The sequence below is a fragment of the Epargyreus clarus genome, unplaced genomic scaffold, assembly GCF_041222505.1.
Source record: "Epargyreus clarus isolate Ecla_fem2 unplaced genomic scaffold, WU_Ecla_fem_2.2 ptg000021l, whole genome shotgun sequence".
Classification (NCBI taxonomy): Eukaryota; Metazoa; Arthropoda; class Insecta; order Lepidoptera; family Hesperiidae; genus Epargyreus; species Epargyreus clarus.
In genome coordinates, this window is record NW_027332228.1 from 8783306 (window position 1) to 8803271 (window position 19966).

Here is a 19966-nt window from a genome sequence, read left to right on the forward strand (position 1 = left end):
TGCTGACATCGGACTAAGTTGGTACGCCACGGATAAGTACCTATGTCTTTCGAATCACACCCTTAAAACTCGAAACACTGCAATTATTAGACAGAAATAGGAGCAACGGTGCCTTCGTGACGAAAACAACGGGTGTAACTACCTTCATAATTAAAAATAGAAACTTTGTAATTTTTTGTAAATAAAAAACCGGAAATGGGGTGATTTTATGCTAACTTGGAAGCAAAGTACTCATTGCGGCCTCCGAATAAAGGTCGCGACCCTTTCCGTGGGCTATTTGCTTGCGCCTGATGTTGACTTACCTCAACCAAAAAACTCATTGTGTCATTTCTTACAACAAAGTGGCCTCGGTATACATTTTGTAACTTTCCGGTTAAAATAACCGATGTCTTGATAAATGCGAAGGTGGTAGAACCATTTGTGGTTCACATGCGGCGGTATCACAGCCACACCTCATCAACAACCCATTACTGTCCCACTGCTGGGCACGGGTCTCCTCTCATAATGAGAAGGATTAGGCCATAGTCCACCGCGCTGGCCAAGTGCGTATTGGTAGACTTCACATACCTTTGAAATTTTTTTTTTTTAAATAAATCTCTCAGGTATGCAGGTTTCCTCACGATGTTTTCCTTCACCGTTTAGTAAGTGATATTTAATTTCTAATACGCACATAACTTTGAAAAATCAGAGGTGCGTGCCTGGGATTCGAACCTCGGACCCCTCGATCGAGAGGCCGAGTTTCTTAACCACTAGGCTATCACTGCTTACAGCCACACCTATTTCTGCCTATTAACACTAGTGCCAAGCGCTGCTGTGTTCTGGTTTGAAGGGTGTGGTAAGGGATTCATACTTTTACGAGGCGGTCCAGCTTAACCCTCAGGGGTAGCGGCGCATCTGTGGTCGACATTAGGTGGGAATACATCCTATCTAGACGTGATTACACATGTCCTTGGGCGGCAGTAACCACTCACCATCGGGTGGACTGCATTTTCGTCTGCGACTACTATATTATATATAAAAAAATGCCCCACGCCATTCAACTTTCAATAGTATCATATTTTTCTACGTAAAGTACCATTAATTGTTGCTTATTTTTTCTTTATACTCATCTGTATTACGCGTATTACATGATACCAAACCTCATAAATTATTACGTTGCTCAGATATTAAAATGTTTAATACTTTATTAATTATATTACACTATATTATATTGCCTTTGGCTCTGTTCTGTTGTGGTAAATAACAAAGAAGTTTAATTAATAAAGTTATGCTGTTACGCATTATACGTTTCTGTCGATTGGAACGGACATTTACAATGCCAATAATTAATACTTTGGCTGCAAATATTAGGGATACACAAATTAAAATGTTTTCAAAGCCCGAATATCGCAATTTAATGTAAATATTTATGTGAATGTATTGGATTTAAAACTGTATATTTCGTAAAATCGTATATTTCGACCGCTGAGGTTTTACCGCCACTCCCTTTTCTTGCAGCAATTCTTACAATTACTTGGAAGGGTGGAGCTCAGGCAGTCTTAGTTCTCAGAAGTGACAAGGCATCTGAAATTGAGTCGGTTCAAAACGCCTGTTCTATACCTAGATAGTTGGTTGCAGGAGAGATTTGTCTTCAATCTTATAAAAATACTGTAATATCGTAGCTAAAATTAGATAAGCCACAGTAATTACTATATTATGGGCCGAATCAGATTTCCACGCTATAATTCTCTATCAATCGTAATTACTCCATCAGTGCGTTATTAGAGATATAGCTATATAAATTAGACGTTATCTAGGAAATCAATTGGATTGTACGCTCGCCAGCACAATACCGGCAAATTACCTGTTAACCCTAATAGAACAGATGGCGTTCTCATGCAGCAAACTAGTAATTAATTTGAAGTAAATCAATATGTGAAGAAGCAGTGGTAGTGTTAAGGATTTCAGTGTTTTGTACCATATTCACTATGACCTAGGTATATCACGCTCTGCATCATTTCTACGCTTACGTTACGTAGCAGTGAATAAGCAAACTGACCATGAGAAAATTATCATAACTAGTTTTAAGGCAATAAGAAAACATCGCCAGGGAACCTACGGGCCTGAAAGTTAATTAAAAAAAGTTTTTCTGTGTGTGTAGGTTAATTCAAGAACTATTATTTTATATTGTAAATACAAATAAAGTATAACTTCTTTAGTGCGTACTTAATTACCAAACATTTTTTATACAACGAAACCAATAACCACCCAAACAAAAAATATGCATAGTATATATGTATAGTGTATATGTATATGTATAGTAGTTAGATTATTACTTTAAACACTTATTGATTATATAACATAAAATCCAGGCAAAGAACTCTACAGTCCCGCTGAACCAGACACGCAGGGCGACGCGGCGGCGACCGGCCCGCCCAAAGTTAGCTCTCGAACAAACTCCTTTGAAATCGAAAATCTTCTCAAGGTACTTTTAATTAACACTTTTACTTACTCATTTACTTTTAATTAACATTTTAGTCACCATTTCAAAGTTTAATCTTTCTACTCTACAATTATTTGTTTACTCCATTTTGTGTTTGCATGTTCAATTGACTTACATGTATCGACATCTGTTCGTATTAGTAGTACTAAACGGAATGCAACACTTACGTGAGATAAAGGCTATTAAAGCCAAGGAGCATTCGATAGACCGCTTAAGTGTGTTTGAGCGGGCTTACGTAGAATGGTATCGTTTCCCCACCTACACGCTTCGAGAACCGTGTGTGTGATTATCGATTCTAGTTCTTGAAAAGATCTAGCAAGTAAGAGCTTACTCGGGCATTTTCCAACAATAAACTTTGCTCTTGGAAGTAATTTTCTTCCGATGACAAGTTGTTTGTACGAGTTTTATAACTATCGAACAACGTCATGGTAGACTCTTAGTTTTATTACGTCCACATTTGGCTTAAATAAACAGCTAGCAGTAGTAACAGCGGATAAAATAATCGAATCATAAATCAAACGGTGCATATTATGATACTTAGAACGCTATTTCTTCATTCACTCATTTCATCAATAGAATCGATTAGTTGCTTATTTTACGCTAGATGTGGCCAAGTTTGAACGTCTGCCTTGTTACCCCGGTCCTTTTCGGTGTTTAATATTATACACGTAAATGAATCCGTGCATGCGTAACGTGTCCATCGACTCGAGAACCGCCACATCTAGCCGGGTGCCGCACTAACCGGTGCACAAATATAGAAGTGTGGGGGTGTGCGTGTGCGGCAGAGTGCGGAGCAAGTGACGGGGTGGTGCCGCTCGCCCGGCGACACGCGGCGCGGCAGCCCCACCGGCAGCACCAGCGCCGCCGCCACGCCCTCGCGACACCTCTCCGACGCCGACAAGCTGCGGAAGGTGCTCATGGAACTCGTCGACACTGAACGCGCTTATGTCAAGGTGAGTTTGAAATTGTATATTTTTATTTTTAGAATTCTGCAGCAGGACTATATTATAATCTAATTTCTTAGAAGCAGAAGTCTTTGCATTTATTTCAAGGAATATGTACTCGTATCATAAAAAATCGTTACCTAATCTTTGCATTTTTATTTCAAGGAATATGTATCATAAAAAACGTTACTTAGCTTTCCTTAGTTAGTTTATCCTATTTATACATATTTGATGACAGGTGTATATCGACAGAAAACTATTAATATTAAGAGTTAACCATTTTTCTACAATAAAGCAAATCTGTAGCACTCGCGGTGTATTTTGGACTAAAATGTGTGTCCCTAAACGTGAATCGCTTAAATCAGGTTTACTGATTCGCTTATATTCCTTAGAGGCTCCAATAAAGTACCAAGGACTACGGTGATTACACTCAATTACTTCGACTATATTTAGCTATGTGGAAAGGAAAAAGATATAATGATATTTTACACACAATTAATTATTGACTTCAACGTTTACTTTGACAAAAGTAAATTGGTAAAAAGTAAAAAATAAATTCTTAGAAGATAACTTACATTTATTTTAATATACCGTCCTAGTCAGTTCCTATCCTGTAGGGGTTTCAATCTCAATTTAAAACATTCGCATAAAAACCTGCATAAAACTGTGATAAATATTCTCGAAAATAAAGCAAAGAAATACGACTCCTTGCATTGTTTCACAGTCGCTTAGAAGAATGAAACCTTTGTTCTCTCAATATCATCGCGGTGATATTTTATCGGAGAACATTTTTTAAGGTTAATAAATTTTCGTGAAATCTGTTACGAAAAAATCTTGGTAACTTACGTGTTAAATCTTGGTATGTTTTTAATTGTCTTTTTATATGTATGCATTTTTTAGAATTAAAAAAAATCCACATAAGTATACCCTTATTTTACTTTTTTTTCCAAATTTGTTTAATACATATATACGCTCAAATACATTGTACTCGTATATTATTTTCTATCTATGTAGGTATATATACTCGTAATTTATCAAGTTTTCGTTGTATTATTATTTTATCGTGATACCTCTTACCCATTGTGTGACATAACATTAATAATAAAAGCGATGAAAATACTCCATTTAAATCTGGAAATAATAAAAGGAAAAGGCGTTGCGTAAACGGTTAAGCCGAAAAGTTGAAATAAATTTATATCTTCATGAAACGTACACCTGCGCGGCTGTCTAACTGCCAGTTTGATTAAATTGTTTATTTCGAGCTTTCGGTGTTAGGTAATATACCAAAAGGTTAGTACGAACAATTTTGTAACATGATTGATGAGGTTTAGCTTATTACTTGAATTATAAACAAGTTAAATTTAAAAACTTTCAAATTAAACATATAGCTCTATACTTTACGACAAATGTACTCGTATGTTAGCTTTAAAATATATTATGTAAACATTTCACTTATTTACCTTACAAAGAGTAAAATTTTGTGGTATTATTTTTCACCATATTTTGATTAAAATATGTGTGCAAACCTTCGGTGCAAACATATAAAAGCTGTATTTTTCAGAGAATTCTGAAATGAATATTGCATATTTAGCGCGGTATTCATTTTACTCTTACTGGGAATGTAAACGAATACGAGGCATTAAAACTTTCCTGTAATAACTGAATAAATGGAATTGGAAAGTTATTCAACTACATTTCGACGATTTCTGCTTTATACCACGTTGTTTCGGAGAATATTCGACTAATTTACATTTAAATTTAATAGATACATTCTATTTTGAAAGCTGAAAGAATGTCAGATTTTAAATCAATTCATTACATATATTTAATGATCATTTTTGCACAGTGAATTTTTATGATTCACTTCCGTTTGTCAAATTTATAAAGCAAATATGGGAGCCTTGATTTAAGTTAATCGAGAAAAATAAATCTTTTAAATTTCCTCCGTAACTTAAGAATTTATTTACATATACCAGTGAACGAATACATATATGTCGTCCACTACATATTTCCTAAAAAAAACACTGGGCTGATTTGGAAATGTATTTTTATTATATAAAATAATATCATTATTTATAATTAATCTTATACGATTACTAGTGGTGCCCGCGGCTTCGCCCGCATTTTAAAGATATAATATGACATACATAAAACAGAAAATTCGTACATTCATTGGAATGACAGTGGTGCTATCTGTCGGTCTTACCAACTCCCAAACCTTCGTGGGCTCTTGGACAACAATTTTGCAAAAGATCATCACTTGATCAAATGCATAGTTTCCGATTCTATAAAATGTATATAGACAAATGTTCATTTTCATATAAATAGATAGATGATCGATTAACATGGATAAGTAAAGTAACTGTAGGTAAATTAAAAAAATCGAATTTCGATCTTCTGGGTTGAAAGATCGATTCACTGAATCGATCCGTTACTGGAGATCGATTAAAATAATCGTCTTTTTGGTCCAAAAGATCGATTCTCCGATTAATCGATCTTAGATCGCCATCCCTAGTTCCCGTAGGATTTCCGGGATAAAAACTATCCTATGTCCGTTCTCGGGTCTTAAGCTATCTTTGTACAAAATTTCATTAAAATCGGTTCAGTGGTTTAGGTGTGAAGAAAAGACAACCAGACAGACAGACAGACAGACAGAAAGAGTTACTTTCGGATTTATAATATTAGTAAGGATAATTATACTGTTGAAAGCATTTTTAACGTTTTACTAGGACATTGTATGTCTATTTTTCAATTTTAAATTAAGTATTAGTTAATGTTAATAACAAACCATATAAAGCTTTATTAAATATACCTTTATTTTCAAGAAACTGCAACTATAGCGATGTATGTGAACACTTACAGCACCTCAATAACTTGTTGGAGAACTACTTGGAGCCGTTGAAGAAAGAAACTTTTTTATCAAATGCGGAGATCAATGCCCTGTTCGGAAACATTCAAGAGATAGTAACTTTCCAAAGGCAATTCTTGCAAAACTTAGAAGAAGCCCTCGAGGCTGAACCTAATTTCCATCATTTCGAATTCTCGAACCAATTCAAGGTAAATATTTAGCATTCGAATAAATGTTATTATGATTTTCTTCCAGTAAATTTAATGGCTAAGGATTTAACGATCTATTCAATACATTGAGTTCTAAACCTATTCACAAATGCTTGTATGTATGATCTTAATTTTGAAATAATTTGTCACTAACAATTATTCTCGTATGATTTTAGTATATGATAATATATAAAATATATTCTTCCAGAATGTTCTCTTCGCTGTCGGGAACGCCTTTCTTTACTACGTCAACCATTTCAAATTATACAGTTCGTTCTGTGCCAGTCACAGCAAGGCACAGAAAGTTTTGCATCCGAGTAAGTTAAATTCTATCCCCGTCTTGTGGATTCGAGTAACTATTTCTCGGATTTATAATACAACTTTAACTTTCGCCTTGTAGATGAGGGAAATCAGGCTTTGCAAGAGTTCCTCGCTGCGCGTAATCCGAAACAACAGCACTCCTCGACTTTGGAGTCATATTTAATCAAACCTATTCAACGGATACTCAAATATCCATTGCTACTTCAACAACTGCGGAATTTAACTGATGTTAATTCTGAGGAACACGTTCACTTAGTTGGTAAGAAACGAGCAATAAACCTTTATTAAATTTTAATAAATTACTTCCTCGCTTTGACACGGTATAATTACTTATTTTCAGAGGCCCTCAAGGGAATGGAGAAAGTTGCTGAGCACATCAATGAAATGCAACGAATTCATGAAGAATATGGTGCTATATTTGATCACTTGTTTAGACAACATCAAAAGTCTTGCAAGCAACCTATAGATCTAAGTCCAGGTTTGTTTTTCCCATCCGTTCCCTCTTAACTTTTCAACTTGAGTGAATTAGTGCTACAAAAAACAAATATTTTTCAGGTGATTTGTTATACTATGGAGGCGTTGAATGGTTGAATATATCAGACTTCTTAGGAAAGATAAAGAAGGGACTAGAATTGCACGCAATGTGTTTTGTATTTAAATCCGCCGTTGTCTTCCTCTGCAAAGAAAGACTGAGACAGAAGAAGAAGTTGATGGTGAGTTTCGTTTCGAGATTTATTCCAATACGTTTATATTAAAAAGTTTTACTATGAATATATTTTAAATCTTCAGGGAGTTTCCTCGAAGAATAATTCAAATGAAGTGGAGATTATAAGGTATCAAGTGTTGATCCCGGTGACTGAGGTGCAAGTGCGCGCGTCCTCCGCCAAAGATATGGATAGCCACTTCCTGTGGGAACTCATCCACCTGCGCAGCCAATTACAGCGTCGCTCGGAAAAAGTTTACGTACTTTCCAACAGGTGAGCAGATATCTAGAAAGAGAGATCTCAATTAAAATCACTCCTTGCGTAATTGGGAATGGTAATTCATTGTATATTCCGATGATAATACTTGTCCAAAGTAGCAGCTGGAAGTATACTTCCATAATATATGGAATGTAATGTTTCCTTAAATTATCTCCAAATTACATTTCATTAATCCTTGTAATTCTTAATTTTGTACCGAAATAATTAATAACTCATAATTATTTATGTTACATGGTTTCACTTTCCCTGATAAACATTTCTAGCAAGAAATATTGCCATTCATGCTGTCTTACAGTTGTCAAAATGTAACAAAAGACATTAACTCTAATATTATACGACGACTTAACATGTCCTCCGAAACAGGAAAGCTAGCATAAAACTGAACTACTAGCAGTCGCTCATACAATTTTATATTACGCTCAATATTACAAAAGTTCGTGGATTGCAATACGAGTAAATGTAAAATCGAAGAAAACTTTTGAAATGTTTTTGAAACTTGAAGTATACAGAAATACATTCTCTTTTTTTAACTCCAATGTGGCTATAACATCCGTGTAATATACACTCACTCATCATACGTTACATTATACGTTATAACTAGAATAGACCTTTGAAATATTAAATGTATAAAAATAAAAAAAATCGAGTTGTCTGTTTGCAATGACAAAATAACAGAATTTCGAATCTGATGGACCGTTAACTTTCACTGGTTAGTTAATATTATGAAGAATAACTTTTAATTAACAATAATAATTAGGGCACCGCGCAAAACGCGTTTTAGTTCACACAGCTCGTCTAAAACCCGAAGCTATCCCACCAGCACGGCGGACTTCCGCAACGCGTTCCTGAAGACGATCCGGCAGATCATCCGCGAGTCGGTGCGCAACATGTCTCTGCCGAGCTCGCGGCCCGCGCCCGCGCCGCCGCGCGCGCCGCACGCGCCGCACGCGCCGCACGGACACCACTCCGCGCACACGCTGGACCGCGAGCGACCTAAGCATCAGGTGGGTTATGGAAACAAGGCTAAGAGCTAAGCATCACGGGGGTAATGGAAACAAGGTCAAGAGCTAAGCATCAGGTGGGTAATGGAAATAAGGCTAAGACCTAAACATCACGGGGGTAATGGAAACAAGGCTAAGACCTAAGCATCACGGCGGTCATGGAAACAAGGTTAAGACCTAAGTTATCACGTTGGTAATGGAAACATGACTAATACTTAAGCATCAGGTGGGTAATGGAAACAAGGCTAAGACCTAAGCACCAAGGAGGTAATGGAAACAAGGCTAAGACCTAAGCATCACGGGGGTAATGGAAACAAGGCTAAGACCTAAAAATCACGGGGGTAATGGAAACGCGGCTAAAACTTAAGCATCAGGTGGGTAATGGAAACAAAGCTAAGACCATCACGTGGGTAATGGAAACAAGGCCAAGAGCTAAGCATCAGGTGGGTAATGAAAAAAAGAACGCTGTTTTTTTTATAACATAGAAGTAGCAGATGAGCATAGTCCACCTGATGGTAAGTAGCTACTGCCCATGGATATCTGTAATCAACTCCAGGAAGGATTATATATTCCTTCCTGAAGTCGGCCTCAGATGCGCCGCTACCCCTGAGGACTAAGCTGGAACGCTTTGGAAAAGAATGTCTACCTTACCCTCCCTTCAGACCAGAACACAGCAGCTTTTAACACTGCGGTTATGAGGTAGTAATAGGTGTGGCGGTGGTGCCGCCGGAATCGAACTGCAAAGGGTCTACTACCTATAAATTAGAATTGAAAAGTGAAACTAATAATAAGGTCAGATCACTATATACCTCATATAACCTACATACTAAAGGAAAAATAAGAATACAGATCTTGAAAAGCCAGATTAATTTCATTGTCCACAATATATATATTGTATTTACTTTGGACAATGGACTACGGAAACCTATCCATAAATGGTCTCTGGCCTCTGGCAAAAATAAGTACCTACTAAAAAAATGATAAAACGCTACAATGGGTTCAACGCTACAGTAATACACAAAATTGGTTCATCTCATCGAAGAACTATTTTACTTTTGCGTTTTTAAAAATAACCAAATTTAAAGTGGTAAGAAATCGAGAAACCAAGCAGCAAAATTATATATTTTTTTATTATCAATAATTAAATCAACATGATGTAGGACATAATTGTTATATAAAGGGCCTGACAACGAAGGCATTGCTAAAAATGTCTTATTTTACTGAACTTAGTACTCGTACAAGACCTCACCTGCATATTTTACTAGGTCAATGAAGTTCACTGACCCATTATGATCAGGTTATCGATTCATTACTATTCCACAGGACACGAGCCTCGTCTAAGAACGAGCTGGGTTTAGGTCATAGCCTACAACGCTAGCCTAATTGCGAATTGGTTGATTTAACTCATAGCTGAGTACTTTTTGAAAATTCTCAGGCATTTTTCCTTTACAGCTAAAGGACTTTTCAATCAAATCTATTTAAACCTTGAATGAAGTTGGCTTCTTTTAAAACATAATTCTTTTTATACATATAATGAGTTTTCCTTCTTCAATATAAACAAAACATAATTTTGTTTATATTGCAGAAGGATATTATAGAAGTAGGTAACGGATGTTAGGGAGGAATGTTAGGGTTACTTCATTTTAAACAAAATTCTTCATATTTGTTATGAGTAAAAATTAAATACCACTGAAATTAAAATAATTTCATCTTCATGGTACACCCATTTGCAAGGATATCTTAGTCGTTTTTATGCAGTTACATTTTATTTTAGCAGTTAACCGTCCATAAAAAAGAGGTAACACAATTGAATGCAAGTAGGCAACGCAGCGTGTAAAACTTACGTAGCGAGTCACAGTGGTGGAAAATGCTCTGTAATCTCTCTTTACAGAGAAAGCCTTTGCCTAGCAAAGACTTTGACTACCCACTTGAACAACTCTAGGATTCTTGCGCATTGCTTGAATACGAACACTAACAACCCTATGTATAATTCAAAAGGCTATTTACTGCTGTCAACTGCATCATATATAAATAATAATATTAAGAATTTCCTTACAATTTATGTAAGTTGGTATAAGCAACACTATTTACAATTGTCCGTAGGTAGCCTTCAAGAGTTCTTTAAATACTTGATCATTTATATCCCTTTTTAATAGTTTACGTAGATATTGATTCATTTATTTATACCTTATAGGTGCAAGTAATGCAAGGGTCTCAAACTCTGGGCAAGACGAAGAAACCCAAAATAACAGGACAGCGGCTTTCAGCTGGTAACATTGAGGTATTTCTTGCTTATTTATCATGTATATTATCTACGATATTACATTACTAGCGACTATAATCGTTTTGCTAATTAATTTGTAATTTCGCATGTGATCTTGCATATCACGGCTCATACAACAGTAAAACCAAAATTGTGATATTTCAGCTTGATCTACTTATGAACAATGAAGCACACAAGCTTGTGTAACCTCGCTTAGGGGGATCCTTAGTAGTTGATGTATAATCAATCATGCTCGTCAACAGGTGGGCGATTTGTCGCGTGAGAACTCTCAAGATGCTGAAGAGCCTCCACAAGAGATATCTTCTGACGAACCGTCATTCAGGATTAGGAGCAAGGTGCTTGGGGAAGCTGCAGGTTAGTCAATTGGTCATGTTTACCTCCATACTTCATTTGCATTTGTTTTCTTACTATTATTATTGTTATTTTTAACATTCAAGATTTTTAACATATTAACTTTCTCGTAATCGTATTCTTCTGTTACTACCTATTTTTTTTTATTAGAGAATTATGAAAGCTGACCACAATTTAGAACAATCTGACGATGTCTCAAGCTTATGTTACGAGTAAAATCTTTCAACCAGTTTGTGCTACAGGGCATTCCAAAAATTAAAACTTAGGTACATACGCTCGAAAAAGTTACTCTCTGCAGTCTGGTAAAAAATATAATGAATCAGTTTGCTTAAATCAAAAATGTTTAAAGCCGTAGTTCATCATTATCATAGAACGTCCATATGGCATTTCTATTCATTTCCAATAATTCTGCAAACATATGCTACAAAAAAGATCACCAAATCACAGGCGAATAATTCTATGACACATTTGTCATTTTGTGAAATCACATAAAGTTTTTACACTTTTGGGGGCCCCCATTAAACTTGCCGCCCCGGGCCTCCGACGACTTTAGTCCGCCACTGATTAAAAGACAATATACTCTGTATAATTTCTGTTGATTTCCAATAATTCTGCAAACACTAGTCCTCTGGATTTTCCGGGTGTTACAAGTGTTACAACACGTGTCGTCACTTTGATAGGTGACACGTCAGTTTCAGCGGTGGAGGCGTCCAGCGGCGAGAGCAGCAAGCGCGCGACGAGCGGCGCGGACACCGAGGCGGAGGGCTCCAAGTCGGACGAGGACGAGCCGCCGCCGCCGCCCGCCAAGCGAGGGTTAGGCCGCACCCCCAACCACCTCACCCTCAGGTACCATATGTATGGGTGCGATCCAGACACACCGACTGTGATGTGAGCATTGTGCGCCTATTGTGGGTTTATAGGATTCCTAAGAGCCTAAGGATATTAACTCTTGGGAAAGTTATACTAGGTTCTTGTTAGTAAAGGAATCAGCTTTAAAAATAAGGAGTAAAATAAAACACATTAAATTTCAGTTCTTGATGGACTGATGGAACTATCGATGTACTGCAAAATACTGAAAGTTATTTAAATAAGATATGAAACATAAGATGAAAAGGAGTTACTGAAATACAATATTTTACAATGCTTATAAAATAGTAAATATATGTATCTATTTATAATTCATATTATGATAATAATGGGCGATTTATTTTGTAACAATGAAATATAAGTTTGATAACTTTATTCTCTTAATAAAGTTTAAAAACATGTGTAGTTGTTTCAACATAATGGTTCTGTATAAAAAAGCCAATGCTCACATTATATTTACAGTGCCAACACAATGCACCGACACTCGCGAATTGATATTTGCGTTCATTCACTCATTCATATCTCTCAAAATTTACGCATAGCCGCTTATCTCTACTCATACATATGTCCCGTGCTTTCCCTTTTAGCATTTGTTTGGACAAAGCAACTTCATGTTCATTTAAAATATTCTTTACAGCACGACTTCTACATTGAGTGCCGGCAGCACAGGCAGCCAGGCTCGACTCATTCAGTCTTCTCACCAACCTACACAATACCAGCCCACTATGGTCAAGGAATTAGGTAAGCAAGAGTCACAATCCCTCAAATCTTCACCTGAGAGGAAACCTTCGTCTGCAGATAGAAAAATAAAAGTCATTCGTTCAGGCAGTGGCAGCAGCATCAATAGAGAAAGGTCGCCCAGTCGTTTGATGGATCACTCCCCCGATAGAGACCGCGTTACCAAAGTTATTATTTGCAAATCACCAAATAAGTCAAGTCTTAAACATTCCAAGACATTACACCGCTCTCCTAAGGGTAGCTTCGATCAACCAAGATCTCCGCGGGAATCCATCGACAAATCACGCTCCCCGCAACAAAGTTTCGATGGATCCAGATCCCCTCGCGGAAGCATAATGAAATCTCGTGAGAGCAGTCTCGATAGAGCAAAATCACCAAAACCTGCTCCGAAAAAAGGCATAATGAGAACTCCTCAGGCCAGTTTCGATAGATCCCCGTGTAAGTCTCCAAATGTCAGCCGCCGTTCCTCTAGATCGAGCGGCGAGAAGTTAGCTCGACTCGGTACCAACTCTCTAGATCGCATGACCCATTACTCCCAACTGGCTAAAGCGGAGGATAAAGCAATGAGAATGGGCATCGTCGTGTCTAAATCCACGGAGTCAATCGCTAAGGCTATCGAGCACCCGACGTGCGTTCAATGTTACCTCTCGGTGAAGAAACAGTCGAAAACATCCTAGCATAAGGGGAAGGGCAAGTTCCCTAAAGCTCGAAGGAAATCCATGACAACTCAGTCTATCCTTGTTTCGTCTGACCGCAGCAGTGTCGAGACATTGGACGATATGAGCCTCGAGCGCGGACGTTGCCCTTCCTCCCGGCATTGCGAGAAAAGCGACTTCAACCAGATTCACGTTTAAAGTATTTGTCTTATTTTAAAGTAACAAATTATTTATTATCTTATTTTTTGAAACTCATTTTACATTAACTATTGAATGAAAGGTTATGGAAGAGAGATGCTGCCACTGCTGCGAATACTAAACTTGTCTCGCTATAAGGAATTGACTAGTGACGATTTAAAGAATGGTGATTAGTAATTTAAAATTAGATAGTTTATTTCAAATTTATTGATATGTTTAAGTAATTTATTAAAGTTCTCTAGACCTATAAAGTAGAAACACCAATTAATAAAATAACCACTGTAATGAACTATTGTCTACGTGGTATAACTATCGGATATAAAGAAAAGTAAGGTTCAAATTACGTATACGTAATGGTTTTGACCTAAAATATTCAAATAGTAGAAGAATCATGACTACATGTACCTTCTTCATGAGGATCTGATTATTGGCTTAGATGTAAAACAAAGTATCGTATGTAGTTGTGTACTAATATTGTAGATCGTCTATTAAACCTATAATACATAATAAAATTATATTAATCACAATTAATCTAGATACCTCCAAGTGCTAAGTATTACATTATAATGGCTGTGGAATCGTACTGATGTTAATCCTAAATCACTTTTCCCATATTTTTCTCTTGTAGCTAATTTCACATCGACTGTTTATATTACAAATTCCTTCAGGTAAATACAATATATTGCCATGGATTTGTACCATTAATTAAGTCTTCCATTTCGAAATACTTATACTTAATTAAAATAATTTATTCTGTTATTTCTCTCTATGCCTGCTTAATATAAGTTTACATTATTATATATTGATTAGATGGGTTAAATATCCCTCAATTTATTCCAAAATTCTTAATAATTTACGTATTGTGAAGGGAATAAAAATAGGTCTCGTGACGTCAGTTTTCAGCCTGCATTTTAGCATTATATATTCAATCATTATATCTAAATGTGTAAACACCTATATCAATATATGTGCATGTTACATTTCGAATATAATAATAAACAATATACTTATTCAATTATTGAGCTAACTCGTATAATAAATAGGATAGCCTAAAGCGTTTAAATACACTAATAAATATACTACTGAATTAATATCTAACTATAAAAGTAGTAATCCCTTCAAATAGAAATATAGATATTAGCTGCGCACTAAATTTGTGTTCCCTATTAATAGATGAATGCACTGGCAAATTGCAACCCATTAATTATAATGACTAGTGTTTTCGTGTAGAATGAAATTTTAAATTTACTCACTGGTGCACCTTATATAATAATACCTATACTTACTATACGTGTCAGTAGGCTTAGTTGTAATTCGTAAGCTCCTCGAAAATTATATGTATTACATACAATTGGTAATTAAAAATTTTATTTGAATGTTCGATGTAATGTTGACCGCCGGAACTACTTCTCCTAATAATATTACTTTTAAAATACGCTGAACCTTTAATAATGCGTATTTAAATCTTTAATTTACGGGGTCGGGCGCACATGCGTGAGGTTTCTACCGGGCGTCGTTGCCGTAGTGTAAAAAGGAGGTAGGGCTCGAACGTCAAAATCAGCCCGGTACAATCTCTAAAAATGGAGAATGTATCCATTACGATACCAACACCGGATAAGTTCAGACCCAAGACGAACAATACCGAACACAACCGTAAGGGAAGGACGGAAAATCGCTCGCTAACTCCTTTTTACGCCACGGTCACGACGCCGACAACATTCATCAAACATTCAACTCTTTTCGCGAACCCGCGAATCCCGGAGATCGGTACGATGACGCGTCCAAATCGCCACCGCGAGGCCCGAGCGCCGCGCCCCGGCCCCGCCGCCCGCCGCCCGGCGCAGCGCGGGGCCGCGGGACCCCGTAAAAGAGTTCGGTGTTTGGTGTGTTGTAGGATCGCCCGTGTGGAAACCGCGCGACATGATGAGCGAGGCGGCGGGCGGCGCGGGGGGCGCGGGCGGCGCGGGCGGCGCGCCCACCACGCTGCCGCGCTCGCAGCGCCCCGCGCCGCGCGCGCCGCACCTCTCCGCCAGCCGCAAGTCGCTCGCGCCGGACCACCGCCACTAGGCCGAGCCGCACTCTACCGCAGTTCTCCTCTTACGAGTCCCTCTCGTTTACGACGCTCTCGTTAAGCACCCACACGCTCATTTCTCACTGTATTCATTCAAATCAGCCTAATCGGAAGTCGAGAGAGCTCATGTATCGGTAATCAATTTGCTCATATCTTCCTACGTTTATTGTCGAGATCTAGTTAATTCGTAAGATCTCAAATGTTAAGCACTATAATTCAATCTTGAAGATGGGTCTACATCTGGAATGACTTCTAAGATACCGAGCTACTTATAGTTTCAGACGAAGACGTCTTGAAAAACGAGTATGAATCATCGAAAAATAACTATTGAAACCGTGGCCGAGAGTAGACGCATCGATAAATGTAATAATTAGAAGCCTATTCGATATTATTGATGCGAATCTATATTAGTATCGACTTTTCTTCCACGATAGAAAATTTCTGTACACGGAAATATAATGGATTGTAAATTTAATCTAGAAAATATCTGTTTTCTATTAAAGAGATATATGGAAATAATGCAAGATCACGTTTACCCTATTACGAGTATGCGAGGTGGTAGTCATATGATAGGCGACATAGTTAAGCACATATTTGACCCTTTTGTAAAATAGTTTGTTCCAAATAATTTGAAAGATACGCCAAGATTTCGAGAAAGGAAACGATAAGTCGAGGAAGTGTTTACATTAAAACATATTGTGGTACAAGTTTATTTTCCATAGCAACATTATCTTCGGGCACTTTAGTCATTTTTTCTAAAAGTTTTATTTTCGAGGTTAACTCACAAATTGTCATTTTGTCAAAAGCTCAAACTTCAAATATGTCTGTTTTTACTCCATTTACTGTAATATCAGTTTTTAATCTATATTATTATTTTGTTATCCAAACCAAATAAGACTGCATGGCTCGAATGAGGATTAGGAATGAGAAAACTTCACCAAAAAAAATGTCTTAGATACGCATATATTAAATTATTGTAAAGACTATTGGATTTTAAAATAACGAATATTATGACATAGTGCAAAGTTGCACCCCCGTAGTTCCACTTACAGTCGATATTATACGACTATTACAAAATCAATTTGATAGATATTAAGTTTCCTTTATATTAGATCCACCATCAATTTTCATAAGTAAGTCAATGTTTAATTACAAATAAAGACAATATCATTGTAAAACCAATAGTAATACAAGAATTATAGTTCGTTATGTCATTGATATGATATTTTAACGGTATATAAGAGTTGTTTTTCAATATCTACTGTAATATTAAAATTGGAAAGTCTGTGACGTTTTTGAAGTCTTTCATGCATTAACATTGGAAGAGGAACGTAAACATTTCTATGAATTCCGGACTCGTACATGTTAACCCAACATTACGCCTACATTTTATAATTGTTTAAGATTTTTCATGAACTCTACTTACACACTACTGAGTTATTTTTTCGGGTAAAGATGTAGGACAATAATGACGAAAATACCAATATAATTCATAAACACATTATTCGAAAAATATTTCAATTACCCAAAATACACCAACTTAATAATAGTATCGTGTGATATTTAGATTGCACTTTACCCACGTCAAAAGAAAGGAGAAACAACTCTTAAATACAAAATTAGCTAAATGTTTACCTTGTACCTCTACCTTCCTATTTTCGAAAAATATTCCTTTTTAGTTTTGATTATTCGAGGGGAAGCTCGTTTTTAACTGACTCTCTATAAGGTCTCCAGTGCCAAAATAGGTACGAATAAATCGATACCTATGCTTGTTACTCACTGTTAACATTTATATATGCCTACTGAATAAATATAATAAATATATTGTCAGAGTAGTTAGCTGTAATCTACTTGCGATTAATTTCATCACATTGGCAAAAGCATTCACTACCCTATAGTTCAAATGCACTTACCCTATGGAAAAGTACACTAGGTAGTTTTGATAATAATTTCTCTTCGTGATCAAATTCAAAAGTTCTATCATAGGTTAGGCGAAATGGTAAAACATGTATTCTTGAGTTTTTATTTACCCGTTGACTAATAGCAATATGGTTGTTTAATTAATACAAATATAAAATATGATATTAAATTATGATACAATTGTTTGGAACCACGATAAAACTGCATCTGCTAAAATACTTAATAATTTTGCTTCCAAAGGCGCTAACTTTAAAAATCGGTAAAATCTATAAATAATTTTAATTACAAAAATGTCCATATTATCCAAAAGGTCTATAAGATTAACTTATTCATTACAATTGCACTGAATACAATAGAAACTTAGACATTTTCAAAAGATACGGTAATATTCGTGTATTATTATGCAAACAACAACAGTTGCCAATTCTTAGTACCAAAACAACAAAATGCGGTGAACAGAGTACGGATAAAGCAAAATTAATTAATGAGTAAAAGTGTAATAATGGCAAGAATGTAATCCATCATATATTTAATTTGACCCGGCGGAGCGGTCATCATATCGCTCCAACTGACACACAGAGGGTTCTGGGTTCGATCCCTGGCCATACAGATACGAGGTATTGAGATGTTTGCTCTGCATCTGGTTGTTTGGATATTCCTCTTTTACAGAAAGACCCAAAATAATTTTCAAGTCTTATTCATTTACTTTCTCCGGTAATTTTAAGTAGAGTTCAACAATATTTTGATGTTTTTAAATATAAACCAAAAGCAAAAGCAAAATTTCATAGCAGCAAAAAAACGTAGCAGTTTGTCTGAATACAAAAAAACAATCGTATTAATAATACGTAATAATAATATATGACCAATATCATCTAATGGTACCAATTTCTTCATATTAGGTATGACATATCATCGGTGGAATGACTCTTAAAACATTCGAAGTGTTTATCGTGGTTTCAAGTAACTATTTATTTGCATTACTTTACAGTAATCTGGTATAATAATATATTAATAATTAATATGTAGGTATTGCAATTATTTATTATTGTGGTCAAACATACACATGCATTTATATTTTAAATTTTATGTATCGTTTAAAATTGTTTCGTGATTTATTGAAATAAAACATGTTTATTAATATACATATGTTAAAATATTCGAATTTAATAATTACGAACTTATACAATCAATTTATAGATATTGTTATACTAAGAAAATATAATTAATAAAATGAATAAACAAATATGAGTGAAAAATGAAATGAAGAATGAGCTCATTAATTGCGATTGTATTTCATACTTCAATGACATTTGGAAAGTAATGTAGGAAAATGAATGAATATTTAGAAAGACTTATTGAAGTAAAATACGAAGGTAACTAATGTTATAATAAGTATTGTACTTTTATAATTTCACCTTGTATAGTTTGCGACTTGGTTAATTTTTGTATTGAGTTATATCTAACAATGTATTATAGTATGGTATGTATAATAAATTTCCTATGAACTGTAATTAGTAAAGTTTTTGGTAAACTATTACTATGATCGTGCGTACCGTGCGAAGAAACAAAACTGTTCTGTCTTTCAGTATTAAAATATATCATTTTAATCTTCAGTCATTTTAATTCAGTTCAGAAATGTAATGATATAGGTATCTATATACCTAAGCACAATTTGAATGATTATTCTCTAAAATCGTCTTGAGGTAGCTCAAGAATGATGTTTTTTTACTCGAATACTATAATAATGAAGCCTAAAAGAAAAGTGCCTTTACGTAATATAAAATCGATAAGTGCATGAAATTCTTGGAGCGATGCGAACACTGCGCTACTCGGAATAATAGTTTGCCAATCTTTTACTAATTAGCTCGAATACCAAGTCTAGCATCCTTTAGTGGCTTCCAGCAACGTTAGTCTAATTTATAAATTGATGTATTCCTATTGTTTTCCTAAGTATTAATAAGTTCAATTTTGTGAAACATATGAAAATTACTTTTTATTGCTTATGAATAAATATAAAATGTAACCTGTCTTTGTTTTTTTTCAAATTCCCTTCTTTGTATCCTAAATGTTGTATAATATTATATATGTATAAA

At 35.7% G+C, this 19966-nt stretch overlaps 1 protein-coding gene across 24 annotated transcripts in view; it reads left to right on the forward strand.

Annotated features, from left to right (window-relative positions):
- Positions 1-19896, forward strand: part of sif (guanine nucleotide exchange factor still life) — a 146739-nt gene extending 126843 nt beyond the window's left edge. For 11 of the 24 annotated variants that reach the window (XM_073084128.1, XM_073084127.1, XM_073084131.1 and 8 more), the window contains 13 exons: positions 2352-2464; positions 3241-3435; positions 6289-6483; positions 6692-6800; positions 6884-7063; positions 7145-7282; positions 7360-7517; positions 7594-7781; positions 8569-8791; positions 10983-11069; positions 11315-11426; positions 12104-12269; positions 12928-15770. In XM_073084128.1, the coding sequence (XP_072940229.1) occupies positions 2352-2464; positions 3241-3435; positions 6289-6483; positions 6692-6800; positions 6884-7063; positions 7145-7282; positions 7360-7517; positions 7594-7781; positions 8569-8791; positions 10983-11069; positions 11315-11426; positions 12104-12269; positions 12928-13705 (2642 nt within the window). In that variant the 3' untranslated portion in view covers positions 13706-15770. The other 13 variants (XM_073084139.1, XM_073084141.1, XM_073084149.1 and 10 more) reach the window with 8 other exon arrangements.
- The last annotated feature ends 70 nt before the right edge of the window (positions 19897-19966 follow it).